At 52.2% G+C, this 11500-nt stretch overlaps 1 protein-coding gene across 6 annotated transcripts in view; it reads right to left on the reverse strand.

Annotated features, from left to right (window-relative positions):
* PACSIN2 (protein kinase C and casein kinase substrate in neurons 2) overlaps nt 1-11500 on the reverse strand; it is a 132041-nt gene that overhangs the window by 27987 nt on the left and 92554 nt on the right. For all 6 annotated transcript variants that reach the window (XM_081822600.1, XM_081822596.1, XM_081822597.1 and 3 more), the window contains exon 2: nt 11054-11192. In XM_081822600.1, coding sequence (XP_081678726.1) covers nt 11054-11113 — 60 coding nt within the window. In that variant the 5' untranslated portion in view covers nt 11114-11192. The remainder of the gene's footprint in view (nt 1-11053; nt 11193-11500) is intronic.

Here is an 11500-nt window from a genome sequence, read left to right on the forward strand (position 1 = left end):
TGCCTGCATCACCTGCACTTGCAGACAGTCGAGACCAGTTCCCCACCACAGGCTCCTGCTTGCTGGTCCACCTGGGAGCCACGAGGGACCTTCCACACACTGTCCCCATGGCCTGCAGCCACAGCGTGTCCCACATGGGTCACAGCCGTGCATGTTAGCTTCCCTGCCCTAGCTGGGCTGCAAGCCTCTGGCCACAGGCACCACGCACTGTTTTTCATCAGCAGGAGCATCATAATAGAGCATGTTTACAGTTTGCAAGGCAGTGTGCTAACAGCTCAGCATGTGCCACCTCATTTAATCCTGTGACCATCCTTGGCAGTGGGTACTATTAGTGTTCCCATTTTACAGAAAAGGAAACTGAGGTTTAAAGAGGCAAAGTCACCCATGATCATGCAGCCAGAAAAGGCAGAGCTCACCTTCCAGAGAGGGTAAATTTAAGACTTAATGGGTCGTCAGGTAGTATGTGTGCTTCCAACCAGCCCCACGGGTCCCAGGGAAGGCCACAGGCGGAGTTCAAGACTGAGAAGTAATGTATGGGCCCTGCTCCTAATTCCACTGTGTGCCACCAAGGCTCACGTCAGGAACCCCAAACCGGGAAACTATTAAGACCGCTTGCCAAAGACGACCTTGATTTCACCCTCAGAAGGCTCATGCCCTTTAACCTGTGACCCTGAAGGCTGCTCCTTCTACATCCTGGAGAGGCGGGTTCAAGGGTGAGCCAGCTCTGCTGTGCTGACCGGACAGAAGGAAAAGCCCTTGCTGTTATCCCTCCCTCCCGGCAAGTCCATGGAGTCAGAGTCCAATGTTTTATCCAAAGCTGATAAAGTACACTGAGAGGCTCCAGGATATTCTCAACCAGCTTTCGGAAAGACAAGGATGGAAGATGACCCTTCTGGGATTCCTTAATGACAGTCCTGCAGACGGCAGCGAGATTGTCTGAATGAGTTTCTGTGATCTGTTTTGAGTCCCTCAGCCCCCTGCCCTCTCTGATGAGGTCACCTCTCAGCAGAGAGAGGCAAAGATCTGGCCCTGCCCCCAAATAAATGACCTTGTATGGGTCTCTCTCCCCAACTTTCTGTTTCTTCTGCTGTAGGGTAGAGGTAGAACTGATTTCATAAGGACTAAACACACTGGGCTGGGGTGCGTTTCTTCCCAGCCGGGTGTGCTCTTAGCCCGGCTCAGACATCACTTGACCAGACCTGGCCATTTCTACATCTTGCCCACTGGGAGACAAAATGAAGAGGGGGGACAGGATTAGATGATCTCCAAGGGCCCTTTGCAATTCCAGGATTTCTAACTGAAGAGTCTGGCAATGCTACCAACTGGCCGGCTACCCCTGAAGCCCTCATAACTCAATTTTTGAGAGCCTGGCACCACCCTCTTGCCACACACCAATGTGTAATGAACACCTAACTCTGTGCCATGTGAGGAACGAGGGATATAACGGTGAACAAACTGTCAGTCCCTACCTTCCTGGGACTTATGGTCAGATAAATAACCCAATTACAGATGGCCACAAGTTCTGGAAGGAACACTCTGGGTGGTCGGGACTGCCTGAAGGAAATGATGTTTGTGGTAAGAGCAGAAGGGAACTCTGAGGGGCAAGGCTGCTTTCTGAAAGCTTGAGGCAGGATATCAAGGCCCACAGAGCATGAGCTATATGAGATCCCATCCCTTTGGGAAGTCTTCCCCCTCAGCTCATCTCTCCCTTGTTACTCTTGTACGGACATCTACTGTTGCATGCCTAAATGTGCTAACAGTGGCTTCGAGGGCAAGTACTGAGCCTTCATTCTTCTCCATCCTCCATGCCAGGCACCCAGAGGGCACCCCGTAATATCTTCTCAACACCCGAATGGTGCTGGGGGTGGGAATCCCCACTCCAGGTGCATAGGAAGGGACCGGGAAACTGCTAAGTGCTCAACTAGAGCTCAGCATGGGCAATGAAGTACTCATGAGCCTTTATTTACCAAGTTCTTAATCCAGTGAGTCATTCCAGCTCTCCTCACAAAAGCTAAAAAGCATCGACTCTTAGAGTGTAACTCCACGGATGACAAATGAGCAGCTAGCTAACGCTTCTGCCAATCTGGAAAGAGCCACGTAAGCCCAATCCAGCAGGAGAGCCCCACTGCTGCTTCATTTATGCTGACAAGGCTTTCAGTCAAATCCAGGGTCCGAGTTAGTTTATCCCCGAGTCCACCTGTGTCCCAGGCAGGCCGGAAGCGCCTCCGGCCTGGGCCTTGCAGTGTCACCACTCCCCCCCCACATTCCTTGCGAGGCCCTGACAGAGGCCATGGCCTGCACACACAGGCAGGGCGTCCCCCAGGTGCCAGCACAGGACCTCCTACCTCAGCCTAGCCCAACCCCTACTCTGAACTTTCCTTTCCAAACGGGGCCACTATGGATTTTAGGGTTGTGAAATGTGCTGTGTGCTTGAAAGCACAGGGGAATAAGGAGTATCTGTGCCTTGCTTTCAGACTGTGCTCTGGCAGTCCTCATTTCTACAGGATTCCACTTCACTTAGTTCTCCCCTTTGCCTTCCAGCTCACCCAACCCTCTGGACTCCCAACTTGCCCTGCACTGGAACAGAGGGTCTTAGGAGCTCCTCACCTTGGTGCTCCCCCGAACCACCACCTGGACTAGCCCTAACCTCACTGGGCCCGCCATCCTCAAAACGGGGTAATGCTATCTACCCGGCAGGACTCTGCGAGGGTTACAGACCCAATCGCTGGCTGGCCTGCTGCTGTTCACTGATCTGTGCTCTGGCTGACTCTGCCCCAGCACCAGTCCCGCCACTGCCCCCGGGCCTCACTCTGGGCCCAGCTCCGGTGCTCAGCTCTCACCCCCCATGCGGACCGGCCCTGCCTTCCGATCCTGGCACTGTACTCATCAAGTAGGAGGGTGAAGAAAAGGAGGCTCCTCACGCTGCAAAGGCTCCCCATGCTACATGGTAGCTTTAAAGCACAAATCCCTCGGGGCACCTGGGTGGCTCGGTCATTAAGCGTCTGCCTTCGGCTCAGGTCACGATCCCAGGGTCCTGGGATCGAGCCCCGCATCGGGCTCCCTGCTCGGCGGGGGGCCTGCTTCTCCCTCTCCCACTCCCCCTGCTTGTGTTCCCTCTCTCGCTGTCTGTCAAATAAATAAATAAAATCTTTAAAAATAAAAATAAAGTAAAGCACAAATCCCAAACTTCAGCAACTTAAAAGATCAACCACATCATTGACCTTTAAGCATTCAAATAAAACAGGAAGACATAGAAACCCAGAAATCCCAGTTCGCAGATGTAACTCCAAAGGCAGAACGCATAAAGTGGAGAGGAAGGAGGTGTTGAAACAAAGTTATCTCAGAATTGAACTCCTCCTTAAGGGTGGTCAGCTGGGTTCGATACAACAAAGGCCCAGCGACACCCGTGGACTTGTCCATGAGCACAGCACACACCCTCCCTGCAAGCCGTCACCCCTAAGACTCCACCCTGGAGCTCACGGTCTCTGGGGCACTCACACACACTTGTCCTTCAGCCAAGTGCCCAGGTCACACCCTCTTTGATTCCCCCTCACGCTCCAGGTAGGCGCTGGACGTGTAGCACCTCCCTGCCATAAGAGTGGCTCTGACCTCCCCAGGTGTCTAAGTAAGGGCTTGCTGAAGACTGGCAGCTTTTGGTAGAAACTCCAACAGTGAAAGGAGAATGAGAGAATTGTCTGAAATCAGGCAAACCTCTGGGATACAAAGCCAAATTACCTGGTGGGGAAACTGCCAGATTGGAAAAGTGGGAATAGCACTTCCTCTAGGTAATGCCCCCTTCCTTCCGTGACCATCCCCTCCCCAAATTGCTGCTTTCACAGTATCCCATCTCTCCCTGAGTCCCCTGCATCCGAATCCCTGGTTCTACTTTCACTGATTCCTGTTACCAGCCCGCCTTCCAAAACACACACACACACACACACACACACACACACAGGCACGCGCGCGGACCACGAGCTCCCTTACCCCATCTCCATACCTGGGTCCCTCAGTGCCAGCCCCAAGCATTTGTATACAAACGTCTCTATGGAGCTAGGCGAGCGCAGTCTAATTAAGCACTCAAGAGGCCACCAGCTCTAAAATTGTATAATTTGTTTACTGAGTAGAAAGGTTAAACGTTTTATCTTACATCGCTTACACAAGTTACTCTGACATCAGTAAAATCAAATGAGAAAATAATTTATCTTCAGAGGAAAAGCTTGACAGCAAAACAATTCTCTCAAGGAACAGCTCTTTTTATGGCACTTAGACAGGGGAGGAACAAGCTGGCACCAAGATGAAAGGCCACCTGACTCATCCACCTCTGCCTGTTCCCATGCAAGCAACATTTGCATGTGGGGCTCAGAAACAGACTAAATGAGGAGGCCACACGCCGCTCAGGCTCAGGAATCGTGGGACCGTGGCCCCGTGCGGGTTATTGATTCTTGCAACCATCCTGGGGAGGAGGAATCTGCAAGGCCATGTCACTGCCTAGGAAACCGGGCAGGCTATATCTCACTTCTCTGAGCCCGCGGGGTCATACACTAGCAAACGGCGGTACCCAGGTCTGACCCCAGACAGGGCGTGACTTCATGTTTTAGCAGAAGTTTTAAGTATGTGGCACTCAGAGCAAATGAACATTTCTCTTCTCTGAGGAGCTCCTGGGAGGCTGAGACCTGAGGCAAGAGAGCAGTTCTAGAGGGAGGTGCCTGGGCCCGAATCCCAGCTCCACCACCTACTATTTATGTGAAGCTGGGGACCAGAAAACCACCCAAGCCTCAGTTTCCCAACCTGTAAAATGGAGATCACAATCTCAGAAGGCAGTCGTGAGGCTCGAGAGCACCCATATAAGCCAGAGCAGGGTTCTGGTACAGAGCAATAAGTGCTAGCCATTATCACTGTGTTAAAACTACACAGACCATAAGCATATGGCTTAGCGCATGCAGCCTGATGACTTATCAGAGCATGTGCCCATGCGCAGGATAGAGGGGTGGGGGGGACAGAAAGTCCCAGCTCGCCTAGAGCCACCTCTGGCACAGCTCTGGCGTGCCCACTCAGGAGGGAGAGCCTCTTCCACATCCTCACAGTGCTGCATTTGGACCACTTAAAAGTCACTTCTGGGGACGCCTGGTTGGCTCAGTTGGTTAAGCATCTGCTTGCAGCTCAGGTCATGATCCCAGAGTTCTGGGATCGAGTCCCGCCCGCGTCAGGCTCCTTGCTCAGCGGGCAGCCTGCTTCTCCCTCTGCCTGCCGCTCCCCCTGCTTGTGTGCACGCTCTCTGACAAATGAATAAAATCTTAAAAAAAAAAAAAAAAGTCACTTCTGTCTGCTTTATTCATGCTGTATCCCCAAGGCCTCAAACAGGGCCTGGCACATAGTAGTGCTCTACAAATGTCTCCTGAAAGAATGATTTCTGCTCACTATTGTGGTTATTTGCATACATATTCTCATTCCAAATATTTCATTGTAAGCTTATGAGCAAGGCATGTCTTGTTACCTAGCATTAAACCTCTTCCTTTCTCCGACTTACTTGTGCATTCAAATCCACAGTCATTCAGCGTGTCAGCACTGCCATACTGAGTCCCGGGGACGCAGGTGAGAATCACGTCCTTGCCTCAGGTTGTTCAGAGGCCAGAGGGAGAAGCGAACGGTGAGACTACACACTGGGTGGGCAGGCGGGAAGGCTGCCTAAGGCTGCCGGAATGGGTCAGGGAAGGCTGCCTGGAGGAGGAGCTGGGAAAGCAGTGGAGATCAGGTTGGAGGAAAGACAACCAGGAAGGGAGGCAGCTTCCTTGTGGACAGGCACCTAGAGAAGGAGCCCAGGGCAGCGCTCCTCAGGAAGCACCAGATGGCCCAGGAGCTGCCAACACATGCTTATGCCTTTGTTATGCTATAGAGTATGGTTTTACTTTGGAGCTTCCCACCCAGGGCAAGGAATCATATAGGTTTGCTTTTCTGGGTGAGCTGGCCTGGCTTCAGGGTAGAGAACAGACTGAACACGGCACAGGGGAGGCCAGTGCCCTAATGCCCGGTTGTGACACAACAGATATTAGCTTGCCTGAAAGAATGAATTAATGGTTACTTTAGAAACTTCAGGGAAATCAAGGCATGCCACCAGCCTGCTGGGAGCTCTGCCCGAGCACAGCAGGATTACAACGAAGCTGATACACCCACAGACAGGCCATCATACAGGGAACTCGGTCCAGGTCTGAGAAAGTGGGGGGAGGTGGGGGCAAGGCAATTTATTTCCGTGCGCCTTGTGCTTCCACTCACCCTTGCTGCCCTGTAACTGCCCAACACAGCAAATGTTGGCTCTGGGGTCTCAAGACTAGGTATTCATCTTGGGACCCCAGGACTCAGCCACGGGTCTGGACCATGGCAGGTGCCAAATCAGGCTCCATGGAACCCACACACACAGGGCAGTGGCATCTTCTAAATATGTTACCTACAAAATTGTTCTAGAGGGATGGGAAAAGTGCATGCCATTCCATGTGGCCAGCTTTCCAGACAAAACCGCGCTCCGTGTGGAGATGTTCTCATGTGATACTCTGTCTCCACAGTCGGACAAGAAGCTGCAGGAAGAGCCTTCTCTGAAGGCGATGGTAAATACCGAGAGTCACATGCTAATTCTTTAGGGCTAACATTCTTAGAACATTTTCAGCAAGATATTTATGTTCTCTTCATCCCCCAGATACTCCTCTCCTCAAAGGCTCTTTGTGCCCACAGAGAGTGCAGTACAGGTCAGCCCCCGCCGGGCTTCTCCAGGGAGATCTGAGCTCTAACCGCACATATGGCTGACAGCTGAGCAGAACCCCCGCCTCGGGGATGAGGCAGACTCAGGACCCAGTTCCTGAAATTAGCAGTTTGCCCTCCCAGCCTGGCCACCAAGGAGGCCTCGGAGACTCGCGCTGCAGCAGGCCTGCTGGCGACAAACCCACCACTGTGTGCCCAGAGCCCACTGAAGGCAGAGGAGGCCAGGCTCTCCTAGGAAGCCCTGGTGACACCTGAAAAGCCCCACAAACTGCAGCCTAGGCTCTCTCTGTACCCCAGGCCCCAGGGCCTATGAGAAGACCCAGACTCAGGGCCTAGAAGCCGAGGATACAGTAGGAGGGCCCTCAGGCTCCTAGAGTGAGCCAGAAGACTTGCCAGAAGTAACTGACCTACCTGCCCTACCCCACGCTGGGAAGCCTGTGAGGAGGACACGCCAGGCTCCAACTTGAAGAAGTCACCCACTTGGGGAGCAGCCTCCCCTCGGTCCCAATCTACCCAATCCCACATGACTTTTGGCCTCCAAAACAGCCCTGGGCTCCAAAGAATTCAAGGTCTTCAGCCCTCTGCAAGGCCGTGCTCATTCTGGCTTCCAGACTTTGCTCCAACTCAGAATGCCATCCCATCTCAAAGTCCAGCCCCATCTACCTCACACGCCTTCTCTGGTGATGTCAGGCAGCAGGTCCTTCTCCTCTGAACGCCATGACACTCGGAGGCAGACTGTGGCTTGGCCCCACACTGACCACTCCCCCTTCATGGGGGCCATCGTCTTCTCTCCTCCAGGAGCCTTCACTGCGGGAAACAGAGCCCACTTCTCTTTTCTAAATGGCTTACTCTAAGTGTTGGGTAATACAGAAAGTGTCCCCTCCAAATACCTCCAAATACTTCCATTTGATATTAGTCCCTGTGGGTAATCTCTCCTCCCAGGACTTGCTCACCCATTCATCTAGCAAACACATCCTGCTCATCTTCCAATGCACTTGTCTGCCCCACCCCCAGCGGGAGCCCCACTTCCTGCCGTGCCCCCCCAGCAAATCTTACAGCACTCTACACAATGATCTGTCTGGTGTCAGTCTCCTCCCATGAGAGCTTACCTCCAAATGTCACAGCCAAAGGCTCCTGGAGGACAGGGTCATGTCCCTTCTGTGCAGGCACACAGCCAGCATGCAAAAGATGACCCACTCCAGGAAGTACCTTTCAGTGGAAAGGAGTAAAACTAAGCCCAAGGACTTTTCCACCTCAAGACCACAAGGCTTTCTGCAGATCTGTACAGGTCTGTGGGTCACATCAGTAAGAAGACACCTGCCATGGGAAAGGGGGACCCTGCTGACAGCATGGAGAGATGCGCGGATGGCAGCGTGTACCCAAGTCACTCACAGCCGAATGGGGTGGGTTCCCCCTGAGGAATCGCTCCTCCGTTCAATGAGCAGCCATCAGGGAGGAGGAGGATAACAGCACTGCTGATTTCTACAAGCTGAAGAGTAATTTCAGAGGGAGCATCACAAGATGAGCGGAGCCTGACTAGAAAATAAACCATTGGCCTTAGCATTCCTCGGGCAAAAGGAGATGTTCTTGTCCACTGACATTATCGCAGCTAAGGATTTAACAGGGAGCCTGAGAGCTTAAATCAGCGACAGGATTTGTTAAAGCCACTTGATTTAATACATGCTGGCAACTTTTTTTTTTTTTTTTTTTAAGAAGCAGCTGAAGATTTCTGTAATAGCACTATACTTAGCTACCTAATTTCTGCAGAGCAGTTTCTGCCCTCAACTGGGTAATTCAAATGATGCTGCCGAATGCACGCTGCAGGCAGATGATGTGCTGGGCGCGTGCTGGTGACCCCCAGCTCCCATGTCAGAGGGACAGAGCTATCCTGATGCCCTACACCACTTCACACGTGTTCATTCCTGAAATCCTCACAATACCACGATACAGGTATCATTTTTACCCCCACTTTACAGATTGGGAAATTGAGGCAAAGAAAAATCAGTAACTTGCCCAAAGTGCCCCCCCCGCCCCCAGGCAGGGAGTCAAGCCCAGGCCACCTGGCTCCAAAAGATGCACCTGAACCCGTCCGGTTGCCCCCCCTGGCCTATCGCTCACAAGGCCCGCTGTGTGTGCAGCCGCCGCAACGCCACCTAGCTCGCGGCGGGTACCGATGAGTCCCGGGTGGTAATGTCACTGCAGCTACAAACAGGAAGTTCCCCACAACTTTAAAGGATTTCAGCCAGTTTTGGTTCAGTGGTGAAACTAGCAAGGACCTGCTTTTCCAAAGGCCAGCCTCCCAGGAGCCCCCAGGAAGCCCGCCAGCGCTGGCTCCCCGAGTGCTTCCGCAGTGCTGGCGAGACCACAGCCTCCTGCGGGCAAGCGAGACGTGTCTGCCCGCGAACTGGACCTGCACACGGAGGCTGAGCGGTGGTCCTGAGTTTCAGCACTGTCCCAGAGGCACCTCCAAGCTGTATCTTGTACCTGCCGGCTCTAACACAGCTCCGGGTATTTCACCCTCACCCCCGCCAACGCCCCCCAACACCCTGGCGCCGTGAGAATGTGCCTGCCAACGCCAGGGAGCCCCTGCTGCGGCGGCTGGAAGCCAGCCCTGACCCTATCGCCGCCCTGTCCCTTTTGTTGCCTCCTGTGGGATGTTTCCCGGGGCAGATGCACCTCTCTGGCTACTGAAGTTTGAGCTCCGGCCTGGATACCCACCAGGAAGGCCGCTACCAGCCGAGCGGTAAGGACTCGGGTTGTCACATGTCCCACCGGAGCCTCAAAGGACCTAGCACATAGTAGCTGCTCATGAAACATACCCTTTTAATAAAATGCAGTATTCAGCTAAAAGTCGATAATGACCTTCTGCCCAACTTTAAGAAAAGTGTTAACAGAATTTTTTTTTTTTTTTTAAGATTTTTATTTATTTGAGGGGTGCCTGGGTGGCTCAGTTGGTTAAGCGACTGCCTTTGGCTCAGGTCATGATCCCAGGGTCCTGGGATCGAGCCCCGCATCTGGCTCCCTCCTCGGCGGGAAGCCTGCTTCTCCCTCTCTGACTCCCCCTGCTGGTGTTCTCTCTCTCTTTCCTCTCTGTCAATTAAATAAATAAATGAAATCTTTAAAAAAAATATATTTTTATTTATTTAAGAGAACGAAAGAGGGAGAGAGAGAATCTCTCCCACACTGAGCACAGAGCCCTACACAGGGCTCCATCTCAGGACCCCAAGATCATGACCTGAGCCAAGAGTCGGACGCCTAACCAAACTGAGCCACCCAGGCCCCTGAAAAGTGTTAACAGAATTTTGAGTTCCTTGCCCATCTTTTTTAAAACTGGGCACCTGTGATCACTGTCTCTATTAGACAATAGTATCACATGGTATTTGCTCTCAGACAAAATTATACACCTAATCAATCAAAGTCTATAAAACTAATGTGTGCTAGTCCCCAGCAAACCCTGAGAATCCTCCCCATCTCGTGCACCGCTCGAGCATCTGGGGTCAGGAAAGCACCCATGCGGGTGCTGATTGTGTATATTCTCATTTCATCCTGCAGCTTCCCTCGAAGACCAGTATCACCCCCATCTAGAGATGAAGACCTGAGGCTCAGATCAGTCAAGCAACTTGCCCAAAGTCACACAGCTAGCAAGGGAACAGCTGGGATCAGGACCCAGATCTTTCCAACTGCAAAGCTAGTGCTCCTTCCACTAAGCCCCCAGAGGTTTTTGCCACAAGAACAAAAATGGACTTTCCTTTAAGCAGCAGGCAGGAAAAAGTGGGCTCAGGAAGAGTGACTTCCAGAAAAAACAACCCCCCCCCAGTATCTAATCAGGAAAGGAATTCCTCGAGGGCCAAGACTCACAGGAAGATGCTCCGACAGGCTTGAGGGCAGTTGTTCAGCCCTCTGGCCACCTGCCCGCACTGTCCAGCATGATGTCACATCACCACTGTCCACTTTTCCGCACACAAGTCAGAAGTAACACTGCCTCCCCGGCCAAGCCCAGTAATAAGTGTATGCAGCACCAAGTCACGTCATGGTGACATGAGAAGGAAGATCTGAGATCAGACAGACTGATAAGACCCTGACAAGTACCTCTAGCCTCTTTATCACTCTTTTCTAGCCAGGTAAGTTCACCACCTGCACTGACAGCTTAGCCACATCTGCCGCCATCTGGATCAGACCACAGAGACCTGGCCTGTTTGGGGTCTACTCATCTTCTCCCCCAGTTCCGGCCAAGAGAAGCCAGGCCTGTCAGGCGCCATCAGCCTGGTCTCTGCATTCATGAGGATGCGAGCGTGGGCAGTACCTCCCAGAAGCTATCGCTGGACACTTCTACTCCAACGGCATCATCGTAAGCGACAGACATCTCTTCCGGCAGTGAGGGAAGCAGCAGCGAATGCTTAACGCAGAGGTCAACTTCAGATGCTCAAAATCCACAGACAAACCTATAAAAGAAAAGCACATTGTTGCAGTTTTTAAATTCCTAAGGTAATAAGCAAGCCATCCCCAACCTACAACTTGCATTCCCATCACTGCCTTAGTACAGCGCAGTCTCAAACGTTCCCTTGAGGTGAGAGAAAAGTCAATAATAACATATATATATGCATATGTTACATGCTTGTGAATGTGTGTTTCACATTAACAAGTGAACCTTCTCAACATCTTACTGAAGAGCTCAAAGAGCTTTCTGGAGAACAGTGCATGTTCTTAGACCAACAGACTGATAACCTTACTAAACAATCTTCCTCGTCCC

The sequence above is a fragment of the Leptonychotes weddellii genome, chromosome 5, assembly GCF_054177405.1.
Source record: "Leptonychotes weddellii isolate Sample4059 chromosome 5, ASM5417740v2, whole genome shotgun sequence".
Lineage (NCBI taxonomy): Eukaryota > Metazoa > Chordata > Mammalia > Carnivora > Phocidae > Leptonychotes > Leptonychotes weddellii.